Source organism: Morus notabilis, unplaced genomic scaffold (genome assembly GCF_000414095.1).
Source record: "Morus notabilis unplaced genomic scaffold, ASM41409v2 Scaffold39, whole genome shotgun sequence".
Taxonomy (NCBI): domain Eukaryota; kingdom Viridiplantae; phylum Streptophyta; class Magnoliopsida; order Rosales; family Moraceae; genus Morus; species Morus notabilis.
Window position 1 is genome coordinate 655442 of NW_010366566.1, and position 23807 is coordinate 679248.

Below are 23807 nucleotides of genomic sequence, written 5' to 3' on the forward strand. Positions count from 1 at the left end.
CGTCCATGGCGCGGGGCTTCATGAGCCGAAGATTATCTATAATTGTATTCTGCAAAATAGGGTCCACAAACTTATACCGGCTAAAAGTATGTGTATATATATATATATGTGTGTGTATATGTATATGTATATATATTCTTGAACACTAAAAGGCTATACCCTATATCTTATGTGCCCGCTTATTCGTAGTTATAAAGGACTTGCACTTTTGAAATTGTGCTGCCAATTTGATTGGTCTAATAAGATAACAAGGTGTGCACTATAGTTAACAACCAAACTAGATAGTTACATTCTAGGAGGACTTGAATAGCTAGCATTACGTTTGATTGGTGTATTCGTGCAGTGATTTGAATTATAGTTCGTAATTTGTTATAGTATTTTTTTCACAAAAAACACACGCGAGAATAATTATAAATCCATGAACCAAACGTCCACGATGATTTATGTTTTTGAAAAAAGTTTAATTCATATGATTTTATCTGATTAGGGTAAGAGCGCATGATATCTCTAATTTGGGAACATCTTTCTGTTACAGGAATTTAAAAGTGTTTATTGTGAATTTGTTCAATCCACTCAACCCGAAACCAATTTGTACGGGTCGGGTTGGTTGGAAGGATTTTTAAATTGGAACGTGCTAAAAAATTTCTAATTAGAAGGTTTTGAATTGATTTGTGAATTAAGTATTTTTCAATTCACGAAATCTGTAAAATGTGAGTTATATATATATATATATTTCTCAACGTTATGTAAATGTTATGTTTATTTTAATTTTTAGTTTTAGAATGAATTCATGAGATTTGTGCAAAAATGGCCTCTCGATGGGCTTGAAATTAGAGGCTAAAGATGCTATGCTCAATCCAATACCTTTGGGTTGGGTTGTGGGACTTTTTAATGGACAATGAATTGGGAAATTTTCAATTTCATGGCTTTAGTTTGGTTTGTTTATTGACCCATAATTTGCTAAGCCTAATCCACCAACACCTCCTAAAGAATCTTTGTGAATGCCACTATAATAAAACATGTTAAGAATTATACAGCTCCAGTAGGAGTTAGAGTTCTTTCGCTTTAAAAGACTGATCAAAGGTCAACAAAAAATTCTTTGCCAAAATTAGCCTAGTCGGTTATCAATGTTGGCACTAGAGTAATATACTAGATTATTGTCAATAACTCAGATGACGCTAGAATCAACAATGACCACTAGTCGGGGCCAACAGCCAAAATAATTTGGGGAGAATGAGGGAAATAGGCCTAATTAAGAGAGAAATAAGAATTAATAGTCCAAAGTTTAGGATAGTTAATAAATGGAAGAAAGAGGAAAATATGCCAAGACTTGAGATGAATTAAAATTAATAGGTCAATAGTTTACATAAGTTAATAAATAGGTCAAATTACTGTTTTCGTCTATAACTTGTCTGGTTATGAACCATAACTTGACAAGTTATTGTCCATAACTTGTCTGGCTATGAACCATAACTTGACAAGGTTGTCCATAACTTATCTGGTTATAAACCATAACATGACAAGTTATGGCCTATTAATTTCTATAACTAAAAATTAATCTATATACTTTCTTAACCTTTTCATATTGGCCTATTTTCTACTATTTCCCTTAATAAATAGATCATTTACTGTTAATCTGGATTTATTAGCACTTAAATTTATAAAAATGTCCCCGTGTAAAAAAATTAAAATGATACCCACGAAAAAACTAAAATTCTCTCTCTTCTTGCGCTATCTCTCTCTCTCTACGTTCATTATACTCAGACTGTAAAATCAAGCAATTCATCAAACATCTACTACACAATCAGATTGTCTTACCCGGCACAAAGCAAAACCCAAACATTAATAGCCGATACAACTATTCAAAACAATAATAAACTTAAGAGATTCAAACTAAATGACAAATTAATTGTTCAGAACATAACTTATAAATTTACGGTTCGATCAACAATTTTTTTTTTCTAGCACAGATTGCTTAAAATACATATATTCAAATTATTCTAGAAATACCATGTTCTCTTCATGGCCACCACAGTACATGAGGTGCCGACTAACACTGAAGGCGGAGATCTAGAACGACGGCAAGAAGATCTGGATGCATATCAATGAAATTCGTCACCGTCGAAATGGCTTGCATTGTCTCGACTACACCGTTGTGAGTCTTTATGGTGAGGTCTGAGCTTAGATTTTACCAGAGGAGAGAAAGAGAAGTCAGGGAGGGTGGGAGAGAAGCAAGGAGAGCGGAAGAGAGAGAGAGAGAGGGAGCCGTTTGGTAACGAGAGAAGTCAATAGAGAGAGAGAGGGCTTCAGAAATAAAAGAAAAAAAAACCAACAAATCCTATAAAAAAGGTAAAATTGAAAGATAAAAGGTTTAAAATTGTAAATGGCCTATTTATTTCTAACACTCAGTAAATAAGTTATTTAGTTCTGCAATTTCCCAATAATTTTGCTACGTTAATATCAATACCGCCTCTCCCTCCATATAATATCTCTCATACGCCCCGCAGATTAGATTGCTATCTCTACTAAAATGTAATTATTCACCTGTCTGTTTGGCTCGCTTAGAGGAAAATCATTTTGAGAGAGATTATGGAAAACTTAGAGCAAAGTCACTTTTTAAGAGAGATTTTATTGAAGGTAGAGAGTTGAAATTTAGTTATTTCAATTATGCGCTAACTAAAATAGTTGTTGTTCAGTGGTTGATTAGGGCTCAGGCTGTCTCGTTATTTGTAGTGTCAGCTATTTTGACTGACTTTAACCGTTTAATCTCATAAATCTCATAATGCATATTCCTTTTTAAAAAAAAGTTGTCGTATAATTTTCACATTAAAACTGTTCAAATGAGTAATTAACGAGAGTTTTTCTGATAATCCCTATAAAAATAGATTATCAGTAGTCTTTTATTTTTTAATCTCTGTTTTATATATATTTTTTAATTTAATGTGATTTTAAATAAATCTAATAATTAAAAATTGAGGCTGCTGTTATCTAGAGCCAAATTTCCGTTCAAACAAAAATCCCAACAAGAGTGAAAAGTCAGGTCATGTGTTGGATTGGGCCAGCCGGCCCAGTTTTTCGAACTCATCAAAACCCCAAGGCAAAAAGTACCTCTCGTCTCCAAGGCTAATCGGTTACTAAAATCATCAGTGACTGAAACGTAAAAACCTTTTGCTAATAAGTTGAGTCAGTTCTGTTGTGCATTATATCCGTCAAATACCGAAAGTCCAAACCCAGAACAGGAAAAAGGGGAAAACCGAATCACTATCAGAAAAACCAAAATAATTTATATAAAACTGTACAATTTATTGAGCTTCCGAAAAGCACGTCAATCTTTCTATTTGTCTCATCAGATCGATCACTCCGTATTCTTCAGGTATACACAGTAAGTTTTTCGCATTTTCTCGTTTCTGGCTTTTCGTCCTCCTAAAATTAGGGTTTCTGATCGTGCGGTGATTTCCGATTGAACTTTTGAATTCTTTTTGGCGTTTTATCACAGGGAATCGGGAGCATGGATTTGGTATCTGGTTATAAGGTGATCACTTTTTTTCTTGCAATTCTCTTAATTTTCCGGGAAAATGAAAATTTTGGAACTGCTGTTAGCCAAGAAGAAAATTGAAAAATTCCGAATGTTTGAAGTGTTTATTGGACATTCTATTACTGTTTTTTTTTTTTGGTTCAATTTTCTGTGCAGGGTGTTGTTGGTCTCGTTTTTGGTAATGAGAGCTCTGGCTCAAATGAAGATAGGTAAATTTGAAGTTTGCTTTCATGAATATGGATATTGATTTAGAAGATTGGCAATTTGCAATTCATACTTTATAAGTATCTGAATCTGAAGAAAGAATGTGTTTAGCATTAACTTGGAAATTCAAGACTAGCTACTTGAAGAAAGCTTGATAATAAGATGACTTATATATTAGAATTTGGCTGGAGATAGTGGCATGATCCACCAATCCTCCCCTAATAAGCCGATTTTGCTAGGTTGAGTTAGGCCCAATATCCTTTGATTTCCGTAAAAACTTGCACAACTAAAAAATTTGAACTTTTCCTTTTTTGGTTATGAAAATTGTACTCACGGTCTGTTGTGTCGTATGAATAGCTACGTTGAACGCTTGCTTGACCGTATAAGCAATGGTAAGCTGGCAGAGGACAGGAGGAACGCTATGGTTGAGCTTCAATCTATTGTGGCAGAAAGTCGTGCTGCGCAACTAGCATTTGGTGCCATGGGTGAGTGTTTCTCTCTTGTTTTCCTATGGGGCTTTTCAGTTTTTATTTTAGATGGGTGTCTTGATGTGTTTCTTTCACTTTTGCAGGCTTCCCTGTGCTGATGGGCGTGTTAAAAGAAGAACGTGATGATGTTGAAATGGTTACTAATCTCTCTACCCCTTCATAATTAATCAGACATTCCATTCCGATTTTTATTTATTTATTCTTTTTTTTTTCAATAGGTCAATTTACATTTAGGACCTTTTGCTTGAAGAAAGTGGTAGGAGTCAACTTAACTTAGGATTTATATGGTGCAAAGTTCAGTAATGCAGGCTATATCTTCAGAGCCAGTTTTGGATGAAAAATTTAGATTGTGAAAAATCACGTTGTTAGAAATACACGTGTCAAAAAAACCAGATTTATGGAACGGATGTTGTTTATTATCTTTCTAGGGACTTGTTTGCTCCATGTATTCTGAAGAAATTAAAGCACATGTTTTGGTGTGGCGTTTCTATGCTGAATTCTATATTGCTCCTGAAAATAGTTTATGCCTTTGATTCATCTAGGTTCGAGGTGCACTAGAAACTCTTGTAAGTGCATTGACTCCTATTGACCAAGGAAAATCACAAAAGAATGAGGTTGAACCTGCTTTAATGAACACTGATTTGCTTTCCAGAGAAGCAGACAACATTTCACTTCTTCTGAGTTTGTTGGTGAGAATTCTCTACCTGATTCTGAAACACCCAGATCACATTTTACGTTAACTTATTTGATTGGCTCATGCATATAACTTCACTGCTTATTTCCTTGGACACTTCGACAGGCAGAGGATGACTTCTATGTGCGGTATTATACACTTCAAATTTTAACGGCTCTTCTCACAAACTCTCCAAATAGGTATTTGATATACAACTACCAACATTTTTTTCTTAAAATTTTATTTGTTCCTGAATAAACTTATGAATCTTCAAGTATTTCTGGAAAGAGCCTTTTCTGAGTTCATCTTCAGATTACAGGAAGCCATTCTTACCATTCCTCGTGGTATCACTCGATTGATGGATATGCTTATGGATCGTGAGGTATAAATTTTTCATAATGAATCAAAGACACTTTTGCTAATTGCTTTATTATTATTTTTTATTCTAAATTAAGTGATCTGCATGCTTTTCTATATTATAACTGTCAAGAGATATCCCTACTGTCTAAGATTCTTGTTTCTTGTTGTGCACCTTTACACGTGAAAACATTATAAGAACCTCTTGAAATTTTTGCTCTTGGAATCCTATTTGTTAAATATTGAGCACGCCTCTACCTGAAGTGTTACTCCCTCTCTCTCTCTCTCTGGGAACTTCAGGGTGGGGTTATTTGATTTCTAGACCCCAACATTTATGGCTAGGCTAATGCTGCAACCACTCTAGCTCTCTTTTTCAGTACCACTGCTAATTTTGTTTTTTCTTGTAGGTTATACGAAATGAGGCTTTACTACTTCTTACGTACTTGACTCGTGAAGCAGAGGTAACCTTTCTGTCTCTCGCGGCCATTATTGCATCTAATTCTTTGTCCTTTTGTTTTTGTTGAATCAATGATCAAAAGATGTGCTTGAAGTTAATGGTAATTGATGCCTTTTTCACGACGCCAGGAAATTCAAAAGATTGTGGTTTTTGAAGGTGCGTTTGAGAAGATTTTCAGTATCATTAAAGAAGAAGGTGGTTCAGATGGTGGTGTTGTTGTGCAGGTAATTGATTGTGACTCATTCTGTACTGGTACTTTACTCAGTTTGTTCGATTTATATGTGTGTGTGTGGGTGTGTGTGTGTGTATTATTGAAGTTTATGTCTATGTTGTAATATCCATGTAGAATGATAAACTTAGCTGGTTTAAGTTGTTGGGTTCTTTTATTTTTTATTGGATTTTTAATTGTCTCCCCTTTTGGTAGTAGGGTTATAAAATGATAATTCTTTGCATGGCATGTAAGATAAGTAAATTTTCCCTCGTTTTCCTTTTTCCCATCGTAGAGTTTAGTAGCCATGTGCTTAGGTTTTTGTAGATTGTTTGACCTTTGACTATTGTCTCGACAGTTTTATTCCTGTTTACGTTGATGGTGTAATGTTTCTGATCCCTGAAATATGCTGATTCATTATGGTAGAGCATAGATAGAGCCTTTACCAGTGACAATCTTATTTTTTCTTTTCAAGGCTTTCTGTTTTTATACACGAACACTTTGACTAAGGACTCCTTTTATTTAGAGAATTTCGGTAGACACATTTATGGTTATGTCGTCACGCCTAGATGATGCAGATACTAGGATCATAGAATTTTGTGTCAGAAAATGATGCATGTTTCCATATTTTTAGATTAAATATTTATGTAGAAGTAGTTATAGCTGTAATTAATTCTTCTTAACTTTAATGTTGAAAAGCATCTGAAAATTTCTGAATATTTTGTATTGGTACTAATTATATCCTTTTACTCAGGACTGTCTTGAATTGCTAAACAATCTTCTGCGTAACAATGCATCCAATCAGGTTTGTCGCCCTCATTACTTTCATTGTCACTCTTTAGATTCCTTGCTATAATTTTAACATAAATAAATTTTTTGATTCAGATATTACTGAGAGAGACAATGGGGTTTGATCCCTTATTGTTAATTTTGAAGTTACGAGGAGTTACATACAGTTTCACGCAACAAAAGGTAAGGTTATCTATTGTTTCTAACTCTATAATGTAGACATTGCATTTCTGTTGCACAAGGCTTACGTGTAATCTCTTGTTGTCTTGAAACAAACATGATGCCAGTAGACAATTAATCTACTGAGTGCGTTAGAAACCATTAATTTATTGATTATGGGAGGTTCGGAGGCTGATCCAGGGAAAGAGGCAAATAGGCTGACAAATAAAACAACCCTTGTTCAGGTTTGTTATGAAGCTATTATTTTCCATAATTAGGGCGGTCAAAAACTATCAATGTGTTAAAATATTTTGTATTTTGTTGTGTTGGCGTAGAAAAAAATGTTGGACCATCTTCTCATGTTGGGTGTTGAAAGCCAGTGGGCTCCTGTTGCTGTTCGTTGTTCGGTAAGATAACTATTCCAGTCCTTCATAATCTTACACTGTATCTGTATCTTGCACACACGTGTTCTAATGCCATTTATTTACAAACTGGCAACGAACTGCAGCCTGAGTCAAAAGCTAAACTCTTAATCCAATGTTTTTGCTCATCCTAACTTGATTGAATGTGTAATTCCCTAAGTCTCTTCCCCCTAATATTTAACTTTTGCATTATTTCTGGATAAATATCAACTTTCAAATGGAAAATGGAAAATTTGTTATTTTGTTTACATGCGGTGTTTGGCACTACAACTCATGGTAGGTAGGTCCCACATGCGGGACCTTACCCTTGTGAATAGTGGTGTCCGGCGGACTGACAGTACTAATGCCTACTAGCATTGTTCTGCCATGCAGAAAATAAGTTACTTTTGTTGGATTTGGAGTATATTTATTCTGTCGGTTCCCCAGCTCTTATGATATCTTCTGGAATGCATGTTGGCATTGCTCTGTCTGGCATCAAAGATTTTGTAATACAGTCTAAATGCTTATTATGTACTTTGTTTTACATATGCCTTTCTGAGTTGTGAACTGCTTTTTGGACGAAGGTCGTTGTATTATCATCTGGACAAAGACTTGCATGCTCTTTTCTTTTATCACATAATTTTGTTTATTTTTCTAATCCGCGTATGGAACGTGCCCTTTATGCTGTCTTAGTTGCTTACACACCTTTATTTTTCTTTATGTTAAGACATTGTTATCTTTGGGAAAATTATCATCTTAGTGAAATGCTTATTCACTTCATAGTTGGAATAATATGGTGTCAACCTCTTTTTTGTACATTATATTACACACACACACACACGCATATTATATTTGTATGTTCGTACCTACCCATGCCTGGCCGTCTTAATGCAGTGCAACTCTGATACGCTTTAATCTGTTTATGACGTACCAGGAAAGATTATTAAGTTATGTATGCTTAAAAGTTTATTCACATTCTCAGGCATTACGATGCATTGGTGACCTTATTTGTGGACATCCCAGAAACCTTGAGGCTCTTGGAAGCAAAATTCTTGGGGAAGGACTGCAAGAAGCTGCTTTGAACTCAATTCTGCGGATTATCTTGAGGACTTCTAGTACACAAGAGTTTGTTGCAGCTGATTATGTTTTCAAGAGCTTTTGTGAGGTTGATAATACATTTCATTCTTCATTTTGTTCAACTATTTGAGATTTTATTTTAGCTGATCATTATCATTTGGATTTTTTAGTATGATGTGTGTATTTTACTGAATTAATTTGAATTAGAAAAATGCTGATGGGCAAGCCATGTTGGCATCAACGTTAATTCCTCAACCGTATTCCATGACTCATGCTCCACTTGAGGAGGATGTGAACATGTCCTTTGGAAGGTATGTTTATCCAAGATGCCTTATTGATTTGATTTTGTTGCAATATTTCCACTATTCTTCCACATCAGGTTTACTTTGGTTATTATTCTGTAATTATGCCATTCTTTATGCTGTTTTAGCTAGTCGAAAGAATACATTCGGTGATTAACTTTGTTAAACTCTAATTCCATTGCAGAATGCTACTACAAGGTCTTACTTTGAGTGAAAGCGATGGAGATATTGAGGTAATTTAATGCATTACTGACAAAGTTTGAAAGACTGGAATATCTGGTCCATGTAGCTAATATTTCGATTCAAAGTGCAGACTTGCTGCAGTGCTGCTAGTGTTCTTTCTCACATACTCAAGGACAATATCCAATGCAAGGAAAGGGTATGCAATTTCATTATTCTTTATATCAGTCGACTTGTCGAACTTTGTCTTGTCTGGGCTCATTTAAGTGGCCCAACAAATCCCTAACCATTTCGCGTTCCATTATTTTCTAAATTGTGTATCAAGTTAAAGCTTGTCCAGAATGTGATGAAGAGTTAGTTGCACTTTTTTCTTTCCTTTCCTTTCCGGAATCTTCTTTCTTATGGGAAAAGACGGCCCATTCAATGATATAATATTATGAGATGTTTTGCAGGTTTTGCGAATTGAACTTGAGGCGCCCATGCCATCCTTAGGTGCTCCTGAGCCACTTATGCACCGCATGGTAAAATATTTGGCTCTTGCCTCTTCCATGAAAAACAGAGATGGGAAGTCGAACGCATCAGGGAACTTGTATGCCCAACCAATTATTTTGAAATTGCTGGTGACCTGGCTTGCTGACTGTCCTAATGCAGTAAACTGTTTCCTAGATTCACGTCCACACCTTACATATTTGATTGAGTTGGTGGCAAATGAATCCGAATCAGTGTGCACAAGGGGGTTAGCTGCCGTTATTTTGGGAGAATGTGTAATCTATAATACATCACCTGAAGCTGGTAAAGATGCTTTCTCAGTAGTTGATATGATAAGCCAGAAAATTGGGCTCGCATCTTACTTTCTGAAGTTCGATGAGATGCAAAAGACGTACCTTTTTGCTTCTGCAAGCGCAGCCCAACCCCGCAAATCACTTACAAGATCTACTGCTGCTAGTATGGCAGATATTGAAAATGTTGATGAAAACTACTTACCTGATGGGAAAAATGATCATCCCATTCTGTCATCAATCTTTGATTCTCTTTTTGTTACTCTAGTTAAGAGCCTGGAGGCAGATATTAGGGAAAAAATTGTTGATGTTTACAGTCATCCAAAGAGCAAGGTAGCTGTGGTGCCAGCTGAACTGGAACAGAAAAGTGGGGAAAGTGAAGCTGAGTATATAAAGCGGCTGAAAGCATTTGTGGAAAAGCAATGTACTGAGATACAGGTATTGTTGTTGAAAGATCTTCTGCTTTCAGTTCTAAGTATTTCTTATGAAAGTTATGAGACTATGTTTTGACGTTTCGGCATTTCTTCTAGGATCTTCTTGGTCGGAATGCAATAAAAAAAGCATTCCTTCTAGGATCTTCTTGGTCGGAATGCAATTTTGGCCGAGGACCTGGCAAAGAGTGGTGGGGGCAGTAATTCCCATTCTGAGCAGAGAGTGGGTGGGGCCGCAGATAGGGTCCAAGTGGAGACACTTAGACGAGATCTAAAAGAAACAACTCAACGGTTGGAATTGCTCATGGCTGAGAAAGCCAAGGTTGAATCAGATGCATCCATGTACCAGAACTTAGCCAGCAAGATCGAATCTGACTTGAAGAGCTTATCTGATGCTTACAACAGTCTTGAACAAGCCAACTTCCATTTGGAAAACGAGGTGAAAGCTTTGAGGGACGGAGGGCCTTCGACCTTCCCCGATGTCAAGGCAATAAAAGCCGAAGCGAGGGAGGAAGCCCAGAAAGAGAGTGAAGCAGAGCTGAATGATTTGCTGGTGTGCCTTGGGCAAGAACAGAGCAAAGTAGAAAAACTAAGCGCAAGGCTATTGGAGTTGGGAGAGGACGTGGACAAACTGCTTGAAGGTATTGGGGATGATGTCGGACTTCCTGAAGATAGTGAAGAGGAGGATGAGTAATGCAAAATTGTGCTCATGAATGAATTGGCTTCTGTTTTTACTTCGTTGCTTTTGTCTTCCTCTCTCCATGTACATTTGTTGTTGAACTGTACAGTTACAAATTTGGGATGCTCAAATTCTGGATCTAACTTTTTTTTCTTAACCTGGTTTTAATTGTTATTTATTCACATTGTTACCGGATCATTTGGCTTTCTTTTTTCTTTTTTTCTTTTTTCTTCTTTCAAAAAGGAAGATTATACAATACTCAATCATTTGGCTTTCTTCTTGACAAATGCTTCAAAGTGTGGTTCTTGATAACCTCACCAAACTCAAAGCATCCACATTAAGAATCCGTGGACCACATGTTCAAAGTATGGCGGTTTTAATTTACAGCCAAAACCGTATGAAAGTGTTAGTGGGCAGCTAATTTTTCTGGTTTGATTGGTTTAAACCATCGCATTATTATTAGAAATTTCACCAAAAATTCCTTTTTCAGTAGAATCAATACGTACTGTTGTTTTTGTTGTTTCAGCTGTCAGTTTATTTTCTCGACTATCTAATCTACTAATGAAAGATTTTTGTGTTGCACATTACAAATTTTAGCATGTACACTAAAAAGATTAATTCAACAACTAAAAGATGAGTCCCGTAAATCATTAATTCTGATATAATAGTTTTTTGTTATAAAAAATTTAAATTTAAAACATCAAAATTAAAAATCATAAATTGATTATACCTTTGATTGATTACGACATGATCCATTATCGTACTGTTTTCAGAGAAAAAGTGCAGTGTGATGAGAAAGACGTGAATGCGACAAACCAAATGGCCTTTACATTTTTAGATAGGACCAAGATCCAGAGTTAGACTCCCTATAAAAAATACTCCTCATTTAGAAATATTCTTTTTAGCGCTCAAAAAAAAAAAAAAAAAAAAAGCAATCGGAAGATGGACCAGACTACTTCTTCTTCTTCATCTTCTTCTCCGACAATCGAGCACAGAGCGTACGCGAGAGTGGGCTTTCTGGGTAACCCCAGCGACGTCTACTTCGGCCGTACAATCTCCTTCTCTCTCGGAAATTTCTGGGCTTCCGCTCAATTACACCCTTCTCACCATCTCACCATTACTCCCCACCCCACCCACGATCTCGTCAATTTCAAATCTCTTGACCATTTGGTAATTTTTCTATTTCTTTATTATTATTGTTATCATTGTTCTTCTTTGATTGCTTTTTCGTAATAATGTAATGGGCATGCACGCAATGTTTTTGATATTGATCCACGATCATGGAAAATCAAGATCTGGGTTTTCGTTTTTGGGTTGAGGAGTGAGTTTTATAATTGGATTGGATTTGTAATTATGAACAGGTGGATCGGCTGGACAGTGAAGGTTATTATGGCGGTGTGCGACTTCTTATGGCTATTTGTAAAGGGTTTCGTAACTATTGCAAGGACAACAATATTGATCTTCATGGGGGGAATTTCACTCTCTCATATGATACCAATATCCCTCGTCAGGTTTGTTCTGATTCTTGTTCTTTGTAAAAGCTTTACATTTTGGTTATTGGGATTTGGATTTTTTAGAAAGAAAGTATCGTTTTTTGAGTTTTCAGGCAGGACTTTCAGGTTCTAGTGCTATTGTATGTGCTGCCTTGAGCTGCCTTCTTGACTTCTACAAGGTTAGGCATTTGATCAAAGTGGAGGTCCGGCCTCAACTTATCCTCAATGCAGAGAAAGAACTTGGAATTGTTGCCGGTCTCCAAGATCGGGTTGCCCAAGTTTATGGAGGCCTTATTTACATGGTAACAAGAATGAAAAATATCTTCAATATTTCCATAAAATGATCAGACCTGGATTTTTTTTTTTTTTTTTTTTTTTTTAAGATAATGAAATATGAAATATGAAATATACATAAACCAAAGACTCATCTTAAAAAAATAGTGATGCTATATCCGTCGTATTGATATTTAAATGTCGATCTTTTAACCTTGCAAGGTATGCTTGCTCGCGATTTCAGTACATGACTGGTTGTATAACATGATTTGTAAATGTGAGAACTTTCTGTTTGATTTCAGTATTTTTCTTTCCTTTTCTAGGATTTCAGCAAGGAACACATGGATAGATTGGGGCATGGTATTTATACACCAATGGATATCGATCTCCTGCCACCTCTCCATCTTATCTATGCTGAAAATCCAAGTGATTCTGGGAAGGTTAGAATATGTAATCTATTTGGGGTTTGGAGGGGTGGATTTCTTACTTTATAGTGTAGAAGAGTGAAATGTTTGTGGAATTGAGAAACGTGCAGGTACACAGTACGGTTCGGCAAAGGTGGCTCAACGGTGATGCGTTTATAATATCATCAATGAAAGAAGTTGCAAATGTAGCTGAGGAGGGAAGGAAGGTAATACTTGAAAAGGACTACTCAAAACTTGTGACTCTGATGAACCGCAATTTCGATCTTAGAAGGTAACGTCTAGTTCGTTTGTTGGGAGCAACTATTTAGTTACTCCCACCGAGAGTGATAAATGTTGTTCTTCTGAAGAGATTTACACACAAATCAGTCTTTCTTAAGTCGAGACCATGATGGTTGTTTAGAATTTTTTTTTTCCGAGGGTTTTATGGCTACTAAATGGTGGTATTTGGATGCTGTTCAGGAGCATGTTTGGAGATGATGTTCTTGGCGCTTTAAATATAGAAATGGTGGAAGTAGCCCGAAGGGTGGGTGCGGCGTCAAAATTCACAGGCAGTGGGGGAGCTGTCGTTGTGTTCTGCCCTAATGGACCCTCACAAGTGAAGCAATTAGAGGATGCATGTCAGAAAGCTGGCTTTAGAATTGAGCCAATAAAATTTGTTCCTTCTCTACTGAATGAGGTTGATCTCAAAACCCTTTGAAGATACGAAATTGTTCCAAGCTCATGTTTTTTGGTTCTGGTTTGGCCACACCCCGTGTCCACATTCATTCCCTGCTTATTTTGGTCTCTAATATAATAATAATAATAATAATGGAGTACTTTCTTTTCATACTAATAGCAATAAGAGGATGATATTTCTTAATTGTGCATATACCGCGTAGAGAAACTTGATTCAAACGTAGTAGTTCTTAATGTGAGTTCTTTATACTGAAACTTGGTGGAGCGCTTAGTTTTCCCACTCACTCTTGGGAATGTAATTGCATTGTCGGCCAAACGAAATTAAAATATCCCTTGAGGACCTAAAGAAATTACTCGATAATATTTGCTAGTGAAAAAGCGATTGATAATAAGAGACTAAATAGTCCTACAACCGCTTTGATAGCAGAATAAAAGGAGACACTAGGCCATTGCTCACCATTCAAAAGCTTTAAACAGGAATTCAGTCGGGAAAAAAAAGAAAATAAGAAAAAGAGCACTTAAAAGGAAAAAAAAAATAAGCAAACGGGAAATCGCCATTTAAGATGTGCTTTTGGGATCAATAGGTCAGCTAATTTTCTGCCTAAATAGGCAACGCCTAAATTGGTTCGTTTGCGGAGACGCTGGCTAAAGCAAGCATGACAAATCTAGACAATGGCAGGTTTTTGTTGCTAGATAGAGAACAGATAATGACGAGCATTAAAAGCTCTTGACATGAAAAACCAGATTCTATGAAGCTTCTCATTATAACCCATTTCTCTCACTTGCAAATTTATAAAGCAGCATTATACATTATAAGAATGAAAGTGAAATCCGTAATCAAAAGAAATGACTTGAATTAAACTTTAAGAAAAAAATTTTAAACAAGCATTCGGGGGTTTTCCCAAACACCATTTTTCTAAAGTGACCCGAAACTTAACTTTCAGCCGCAATGAGACCTGTCATGATAATATTGATTGGAAGTTGGAACAACTAATAAGCATAAGAAGATTATACTCTGTACTCACTGGAAATGCAACTTTTAACATGCAATCTTCTAATAGCTACTTCTGGATTTCCATTAAAGACGTTCTCGTACAAAACTGAAATTGAATGCAAACATAATGAGGAAGTTTAAAGGCAGACTTTGAGAAATTGACAAGTATATACAGCCTACTATTGCAGGCCACAAAAAGAAAAAGGGGGGAGGGGGTACATCATGGTACAAGGCTTAGCACTCAGAATCAATGCTCAGTTCAAGTTGCACTAAACCAAATGGCTGAAAAAGAAAGAAAAAAAAAACGAAACTTCTACATGACAGTAGATTACAGTAAGGTTTTACGCACTAAAGATTACTTCTGCAGATAGGGATCACCAATTGCAGTGGAACACTCAAATACAAAATCTCATTCAAGAGAGCCAAAGGAAATTCTCACTAATAAAATGAACTCACTGATCACAAAGCGACGCTAAAAGCTCCCGCGGCGAAGCTGGTAAATCTCATTTAAAGGCAGACTTTGAGAAATTGACAAGTATATACAGCCTACTACTATTGCAGGCCACAAAAAGAAAAAGGGAGTTGGAGGTACATCATGGTACAAGGCTTAGCACTCAGAATCAATGCTCAGTTCAAGTTGCACAGTTTGCTCACCCTCATTTAGGAAAATGCATGGTTAGATTAATTACAACTTTCCACTAAACCAAATGGCTGAAAAAAAAAAAAAAAAAAAAAAAAAAAAAAAAAACGAAACTTCTACATGACAGTAGATTACAGTAAGGTTTTACGCACTAAAGATTACTTCTGCAGATAGGGATCACCAATTGCAGTGGAACACTCAAATACAAAATCTCATTCAAGAGAGCCAAAGGAAATTCTCACTAATAAAATGAACTCACTGATCACAAAGCGACGCTAAAAGCTCCCGCGGCGAAGCTGGTAAATCTCATTTAAAGGCAGACTTTGAGAAATTGACAGGTATATACAGCCTACTATTGCAGGCCACAAAAAGAAAAAGGGGGGAGGGGGTACATCATGGTACAAGGCTTAGCACTCAGAATCAATGCTCAGTTCAAGTTGCACAGTTTGCTCACCCTCATTTAGGAAAATGCATGGTTAGATTAATTACAACTTTCCCCTAAACCAAATGGCTGAAAAAAAAAAAAAAAAAAAACGACACTTCTACATGACAATAGATTACAGGAAGGTTTTATGCACTAAAGATTACTTCTGCAGATAGGGATCACCAATTGCAGTGGAACACTCAAATACTAAATCTCATTCAAGAGAGCCAAAGGAAATTCTCACTAATAAAATGAACTCACTGATCACAAAGCGACGCCAAGAGCTCCCGCGGCGAAGCTGGTAAAGCCCATATGGGGAGTTCAATCAAAGACTGATTTGCCTCTTCCTCATGCGCATTACACATAGCTTCTGCTATGTCACAAAGATTACAAGCATTTATAATAATTGCTTCCTGAGCTTCTACCTGTACAGTGAAGACCCCATAATCAGATCATGTCTGAAAAAGTGAATCAATTTGAAGAATTTTCCTACTGGGCACAACAGTAAACAATTTTTCCGGATTCCAACTCTTTCACGCGCTATAAAGTCAGAACTTTATAACAACCAAAAGCAAAAGGGATTGAAATTGTGAAGCTTTAAATGTTGGGATTGAAAGAACCACTTGGTTCTATTACAAGGACTGCTTAATCTTTTTGGTGCCATTTCTCATCTTGAAGATTCCATTTTCTTCTTACTCGTTTACTATTTAAAGGGCAATGTTTTGACAACATTCAAGAAATAAACACAGACGAAAGAAATCAGTAAGAACATTCTTCATCAACAAGCGAAAAGAAAAAATCTAAAATGGCTAGCAGAAAAGTTAATGCAAAGAGATTCTTATTAACACATTATGTATTATTGTACAGAACCCTAAAATCATAACTTTATTTCCAATCTTAGCTTAAATTGAGTCCCCAAATGATCGAATTGCGCACAATTCAGCACACATTTTGCCCTACCAATGCACCATTTCTAAAATCCCCAACTCCTTCCTCTCCGAACATTCTCCCAAACCCAACAAAAATTTACCTGCAAGAGAAGGTCGTCCAGGAGCAACCCACAAGCTGGCTCCTCCATTCCGGGCAGAGCCTCCACCGGCGGCGACATCTCCGACGACGCCGTCCGACCCCGCTGCAGTTGGAGATGGCGCGTGGTGTCCTCCATTGCACACAACGTGTTTGACAAATACTCCCACTGAGCGATCTCCGTCTGGTAGCGAGCCTTGAGCTTGGAAAGCGCCTTCCTCTTCCGGTCTCGCCGGTTCAACTCGTCGGCCTCGGGATCCGGACCGGTCTGAGCCCGCGGTAACGGCGGGTCGTTGAGAGAGCGCCGCTTTCTGCGCTTGTAGACGAAGCCATCGTCGTTGCAGAGCTCCCAATAGTCGTCTTCCCAAGGCGGTGCCGTCTCCATTGCTTGCGAGAGCGAAAACCAGAAACGGAAATTTGAGCAAAAAATATAATAAAATAAATATATGGAGAAAACGACAACAATTTTCAAAAAAGTGTGAAAGAGACGAGGGAGCGAGAGAAAGAGTGGGTGGTCGTGTCTGATAAGTTTTTTCTAGGACCGCAGAATGCTCGTTCTTCTTTTAAAAATCGCGGCTTAAAATTTTTTTTTTCCTTACTAATTGCAAGTTCATGCTATAAATTCAAGCAAAACAAAGAAAAAAAAAGTTTATGCTACTAATTAATTATTTTTCTTTTCAAAAGGATTAAAATGGATAACTATTATTTTTATGGCTCTTTTTTTTTAAAAACTTTTTATACAGCCTGAGGCTTATGGCTTCTACTTTATTTAAGAAACAAAACTATTAAAACTTACATTTAGTTTATGAGTTTAGATTAGTGATTTTGATTTTAATTTTTAAAATTTAAATTTTTTATAAAAAAATACTATAACAAAATTAATAATTATAATTTAAATCCCGCGTAATCGTTAAAACAAACCAACTTTAAAATTCAATTTAGACGATGAGAGTTATACAAAAGAAATGTTTTTTTTTTTTATCTTAGACATGGGAAACTTCCTAATTCTGTTAATGCAGGCTGGAGGGAAATTTTTTTTTATTGTTATTGGCCATAAACCTCTAAAATTTCTTAGGTCAAATAAAGGAGAAAGTTAAGTGTAGACAACTCCTATTGCGTAATTATATTTTTGTAAGGTTGTATTAAGAGGAGCTAACATAGTAATTATTAACCAGCACTCATTATATGTGTAATACGTGTTAATTTTGTTAAAAATTTTAATAATAAGGATTTCGTTTGTTAATATTTTATAATTAATGCAGTACAAAGTAGTTATTAACCAGCCCTCATTATATATGTAACAAGTGTTAGTTTTGTTAAAAAACCTAATAATGAGGAATTCGTTTGTTAATATTTTATAGTTAATGCAGTATAGATGTTATGTTTTGAAGGTTGGTGACACATTGTTACGAGACAATAACTGAAAGGGAATTTTTACATTTCACACGGTATTTTTTACCAAGATTTTAATATTTGAGGAAAACTTGCAAGGATCACTAATTTGACAAGAAAAAGAAGTTAAAATTAAAATTAAAGTTTATTTTCAACATACCTATTCTTTTAAAATTTATAGTTATTATACCATGTGGCTGTGTTATCTCTATCAATTTTATAAATATTTGGCCATTTGGATCATTCGAAAAAAAAAAAAAAAAAAAAAAAACAGAGAATTGAGGGGTAATTTACGATACGTTAATGTAACCGTGTTACTAAAGCCAGTGGGCAGTGGGTGCTACAGAAGAAGAAGAACATTCCAAATTGCCAATGGCTAGATCATTCTCTCTCACCCATTATGTCTCCATCGTCTTTCTTCGTCCAACACTTCCGAACGTGTCCACCTCGAGAACACACTTTCTCTCACTACCACTCCCAAACCTTAAACTTCTCAAAACACCCATTTCTTCCATTTCTTCACTATCATTCTGCACCAACACCAGATACCCACTTCAGTACGACATGATCCTCCACCGCCCAACTCAATCCTCACTCGACCGTCGACCCGCCCGACTCGCCCGGTCCACCTCCCCGGAGCCGGAGAATCCCTCGTCGGAACTGGGGCTCGAGGGATGGGTCGACCGGAAACTCGGCGATTCGGAGAGTCCTCCCGAGGCTGCCATGGACAAGGCCAAGAGAAAGTACTACAACAAGAGGCGAAGGAGAATGTATGGAACCGACGATTCCGACGAAGAGAATAGGAGAAACGAAGATGGGTTTGTGGAGTTGAGGCCGGAGGTTGTGGACTTTCCGAGGCTGCACAAGAGAGAGGAAGAGCTTTACTTTTACGATACTTTTGCTTATCCATGGGAGAAGGAGAAGCATTACAAGATGGTTTACCAGTTGGAGAAGAAGTACTTCCCTGACCAGTGTCTCGACAAGGCGTTTCTTGAGCCTGGACAGTCGGGAAATGTTGAGGAGAAGAACACGAAGAAGAAGAAGAAGAGAAGTGGGGATGATGGTGAGGAAATGGGTGATGATAAGAGGCTTGTTTTCTTTGAGGAGGAGAAGAGAGAGAGAGAAGCAGTGAAGGATGGTGGTGGTGGTGGTGGTGGTGTTGTTACGGAGAAGAAGGTGGAAGAGTTCTTTAAGTGTTTGAAGAAAGTCCCCAATAAGGATAATGCTGAGACTGGCAATGAGGAACCTTACCTTTTGACCAGGACTACGGAGCTTCCTCCGAGATGGGACTCTCCCAATGGGACTGTGGTCTTAGTCAACAAGCCCAAAGGTAATAACACAAAAAAAAAAAAAAAAAAAAGAACTTTGTCAATATGGATTATTATATGGAGCTTTTTACTGCAGGGTGGTGCATGTGTCTTTGGTCAAAATTATATTGAAACGAAAAAGTATACAAAACTAACCGAACGCGATGCACATTTTATGGTTCAAAACAGAGTCTCGTGTTAAAGGTGCAAATAAAGTCTCATATTGGTAACAAATGAGAGCCATGATGGGTTTATAACGGAGTGGGCTACTCCACTCACTAGGTTACCCTTTTGAGTTATCCCAATCCTTTATGGTGGAACCCATGGTCCTAACATCTTGCAGTACCGCCACTGTAAAAACTTTCATTTATATAGGATTGTGATTGTTTTGCTTCGAAATCCACTTAAATTATGTGTTTAGTCAAGTGATCAACAAAAACTTAGCTAGCAAATAAAATGCTTTTCTCTAGTTATAGTCAGGAAATATCATTATGCCATGATAAGACTCTTTGTTTCTGTTTCATAATGTCTAATTCGCATAGCAATCTATATGCTGTTTATTTGGTTGTTTGGTTTACTTTTGAAACTTTCATCTAGATATGCTTCTCCTTGATATTTTCCTGATGTTAGAAGGTCAACAAATCATGAATTATATAATTTTACATTTGGCAAAAGGTAATGGAAATGTATTGTAATGCAGGATGGACTTCATTTACGGTTTGCGGAAAGTTGCGTCGACTCGTGAAAGTGAAAAAGGTTCTTTTAAGCTATTGGATAGGCATGCAGATACCTTCCGTTAAATGCTCCTCTAAATGATTGTTTGATGGTGTTACAGGTGGGGCATGCTGGAACTCTTGATCCAATGGCAACTGGTTTATTAATTGTTTGTGTTGGTAAAGCAACTAAATCGGTAGACAGGTGTGTCTAGGAAATGGTCTTATATACTTCGTTTAATCTTACTTACCTTGCTGGAATTCTGAAAACAAGCTTAGCACGTTCCATCTTATCAAGCAACTAGTTAGAATTTTGTCTCAGTAGGATTTGCATATTTCTGACTACAGATATCAAGGTATGATCAAGGGATACAGTGGGGTTTTCCGTTTAGGCGAGGCTACTTCTACTTGGGATGCTGATTCACCGGTTTGTTTACTTTGTTTTGAATGACAACCGTTGTTCCTATCTTAATTTCTCTGCACAATGTTTGTGTAATTGTGTTTTTATCACTGAAATTGTGATGATTATTATGAATTTTATTTTACAGGACTGCTACAGTTTCTGTTTTTAGTTTCAAATTTGTAAGTATGTATGGTCTTAAGTCTTACTCGAGCACCATTCTATTATATAGGTCATTCAGCGTGAACCTTGGGAGCATATCAAAGACGAGGACATAAGGAAAGCGGCAGCATCCTTTTGTGGAGAGATTTGGCAAGTACCTCCGATGTTTTCTGCAATCAAAGTAAGTTATGCCGCTCTTAGTAGTCACACAGTAGAAGCGGATATGCATTGTTGACTACCTGTAATGCTTTATTTTTGCATATTACTCAGAAGACAATTGGTATTGATTTAGATCTATTCATAATGATTTTGCAAGGAATTTAAGTTATCATTAGTAACTTAGTTATAGTGGCTAAAAGGTCCATGTGGGGCTAAGGGTTTTAAGATTATTGATAAGTTACAATATTTGTGGCATTTTCCAAGTAAAACGAAACCATCGTGCAACAATCAGAGCAGTGGGCAACAAGCTGGGTATTCAGCCAGGTCATCTATGTGTTTTGGGGAGCTATATGGCATAGAAATTTCACACCAACTTCAATTTTTCTTTATAGTGCCGTGGAGGCTGATTAAACCTAAGATTTTGGCACTTTTTAACTCTTAGATCAAGGCTCACAATTTTTTATACCTGCAATTCGATAATACTAATGAAAAAATTGAGTTGGTTCCTCACTTCACAGTAAAATAATTTATTAATTTAAACAAACAGCATCTTTTACTTATAGGGATTCCGTTTATTTCCTCACCACTTTTCCTAATCTTCTGACAGGTTGGAGGTGAAAAGATGTATGAGAAAGCTAGAAGAGGTGAAAGCATTGAGCTTTCACCGAGACGAATTTCGATCTTCCAGTTTGACATTGAGCGTAGTTTAGATGACAGGTAGGCATTCATCTTATAACTACAGGGTTATCCAGTAGAGCTTATTGCCTTAAGCAAAAATATGGTTTATGGGAATTATGAGGAACATTTTTCATTGGGACTACACAGCTTAGATGCTAATAGATACAGCCCAACTATTTTTTTCAAGAGAAATGTACATGGTTTGCCATGGTTTTGTGCAGGCCTATTATTCATTCTAAATAATTGTGTGTCATTATGGCCTTTTGTTTTCTCCTTATTAATTGAATGGTAATTGTTTATTTTTAAGTGGAGTGGCATTAATAATATCTTTTTACCATCTTAAGTGGTATTTCTGGTTTTTTTCCATTTTTCGAATTCTAAACACTTGATCAACAAGGTTTAGATGAATCCAATATTGGGTAATCCAAAAGTACTTGGGTATGATATTTGAGGTCAAGAAGTCGAGCCCACTGAATTAGAAGTTGTGAGGCCTGATGTGCTTTGATTTGATGTTTGCAGACAAAATTTAATTTTCCGGGTTATATGCTCTAAAGGGACATACATTAGGTCGCTATGTGCGGATCTTGGAAAGGCTCTTGGAAGGTATACCCTTATGATAAACAACGTTTTCTCACTTTAAAATCGACCTCTTCTTTCATTGCTATTTCTGGAGATATCCACTATATGGTTAACCATATGCTTTGATTCTAACATTCTCATACTTCCTCACTTGCAGTTGTTCTCATTTAACTGCTCTTCGCAGAGATTCAATTGGTATTAGCCCTTCTTCATTCTTTACTTCATATAAGCTTTGCATTCGAATGTTATTTTCCCTCCTTTTTTTTTTAAACTGTGAAAAAGCTCCTTTCTTTTCTTTTTCTTTTTACCATAGGAAGCTATTTAGATGATTTTTCGTTTTAAATTTTTGTAAATGATTAAAAATATTGAATAAGAAGAAGAAAGCTTGACGGTGCATAAGAAGGGCTCACGTGAATTTTGAGGAAGAAAAACAAAGGCAAGGCTTTCACTATGCCTCTAGGATTGTGTATTTGTGTAGTTAGTTATAACTTCTCATTGTGAGATGATTGGATTGATGATAAAACAGAATCTTAGGTCTCGAGGGTTGATTCGGTTAATGATAAAGAAATAGAATTTTTGGTTCAGTTTTTTATCTTTAACAATCGAAAAAGGATTGTTTAAACACTGTTGGCTCCGACTTATAGTGCTCATTTCTCAAAGAATAACTCTGATGATCAAATGATTGAACAACGGGGAGCAATTTAGGTTGTGTTCATTTCACCGATTCGAGTTTTGCTACAGTAAAAAACTCTCAGAAACAGTCACATCTAAATTTTTTGATACAGTAAAAAGCTCACATAAAATCACATCTCAACTCGAATAAAAAACTCGAATCAGCGAACTAAACGGGCCTTAGTTACAGTAGTTGGTTGACATTCATTGGAATAGTCGCTTATATTTTCATCTGTATTCCAAAATGAGAAAGAAGCGGATGTGAATTGTGAAGTTGAAAAAGCATTTTGTTCATTGTCATTTGCTTTCTTGCCCCTACTTTTGTAGGTGAATATTCTGCAGATGATGCTTGGGAATTTAAAGAGCTGGAAGAAGCGATTAGCAAAGCTTATTTCTAGCTGAGGATTGAAGTCGAAGTCGATGTCTGAAATCTGCCAGTCCCAATTAACTTTTATCTACAACAAGCAACACAAGAGGTTCCACCGATTCTGCAGCTTGGAATGAATGATGTTTCACTTTTCATTTGTTTCTTTTCACTAGTGTTGTTATTATTTTTATTATTATAATTATTTGAGGTAATAGTGTTATTATTATATTGACAAATGTCGTTTGCTAGGGAAAAAATTATACAGTTGTGTATAAATAAGATGAGGGAAGTCATTCATTCATAACCAACATATATCGTGTTTTTATTTTATTTATTAAAAGAAATACATTTTTTTTAACACGGTACAAAAAGTACTACTCTATTTGCAGTTTTGGACCGTTAAATTTTAATTTATTAAAATTTACATTTTTCTTTTTTCATTTTGATGCGAGAAATGTGGACTGCCAAAAAAATAATTAAAAAAAAAAGCAAAGGGTCTTTAATAACTTGTCTTTTAGTGGGAAAAAACGAAAGTGACCAACTGAGGTTTCAAATAAACGACACGTCGTTTTTCTAACAAATAGTGCTTTCCATTACTCATCGAAAAATAAACACTATCCACTTACAAACTATTGTCAAACATTTCAACTTCTATTTTCTAGTTAGTGTGGCTATTCAGCCTTCTCAGGAAAGTACAATGTGATAGTAA

The 23807-nt window shown here is 36.3% G+C and overlaps 4 protein-coding genes across 5 annotated transcripts; 3 read left to right on the forward strand and 1 right to left on the reverse strand.

Moving 5' to 3' along the window:
* The first annotated feature begins 3171 nt into the window (after nt 1-3171).
* LOC21403474 (golgin candidate 6) lies at nt 3172-10876 on the forward strand. 2 transcript variants are annotated; one of them, XM_024173711.1, is made up of 20 exons: nt 3172-3382; nt 3497-3532; nt 3692-3744; nt 4097-4224; nt 4311-4363; nt 4770-4916; nt 5027-5100; nt 5213-5282; nt 5665-5718; nt 5843-5938; nt 6677-6727; nt 6808-6894; nt 7002-7115; nt 7206-7277; nt 8254-8436; nt 8556-8659; nt 8835-8883; nt 8964-9029; nt 9283-10047; nt 10183-10876. In XM_024173711.1, the coding sequence occupies exons 2-20, from the start codon at nt 3509-3511 to the stop codon at nt 10732-10734; spliced, it is 2742 nt and encodes a 913-aa protein (XP_024029479.1). In that variant the 5' UTR covers nt 3172-3382; nt 3497-3508; the 3' UTR covers nt 10735-10876. The 2 variants fall into 2 exon arrangements, with proteins under 2 accessions (XP_024029479.1, XP_024029478.1); XM_024173710.1 differs by having other exon boundaries at nt 3172-3373.
* A 728-nt stretch (nt 10877-11604) lies between these two features.
* On the forward strand, nt 11605-13752 carry LOC21403475 (glucuronokinase 1). The gene is made up of 6 exons (XM_010110544.2): nt 11605-11889; nt 12081-12230; nt 12326-12514; nt 12809-12925; nt 13021-13181; nt 13370-13752. Exons 1-6 carry the CDS (start codon nt 11662-11664, stop codon nt 13605-13607), a joined length of 1083 nt encoding a protein of 360 aa, XP_010108846.1. The 5' UTR covers nt 11605-11661; the 3' UTR covers nt 13608-13752.
* A 1729-nt stretch (nt 13753-15481) lies between these two features.
* Nucleotides 15482-17234, reverse strand: LOC21403476. The gene is made up of 2 exons (XM_010110545.2): nt 16674-17234; nt 15482-16068 (listed from the first exon to the last, which is right to left on the reverse strand). The coding sequence occupies exons 1-2, from the start codon at nt 17052-17054 to the stop codon at nt 15901-15903; spliced, it is 549 nt and encodes a 182-aa protein (XP_010108847.1). The 5' UTR covers nt 17055-17234; the 3' UTR covers nt 15482-15900.
* Nucleotides 17235-18371: 1137 nt separating this feature from the next.
* LOC21403477 lies at nt 18372-23401 on the forward strand. Its single transcript, XM_010110546.2, has 9 exons — nt 18372-19391; nt 20069-20124; nt 20204-20286; nt 20430-20508; nt 20714-20824; nt 21410-21519; nt 22000-22083; nt 22217-22254; nt 23059-23401. The coding sequence occupies exons 1-9, from the start codon at nt 18434-18436 to the stop codon at nt 23127-23129; spliced, it is 1590 nt and encodes a 529-aa protein (XP_010108848.1). The 5' UTR covers nt 18372-18433; the 3' UTR covers nt 23130-23401.
* Nucleotides 23402-23807: the final 406 nt, after the last annotated feature.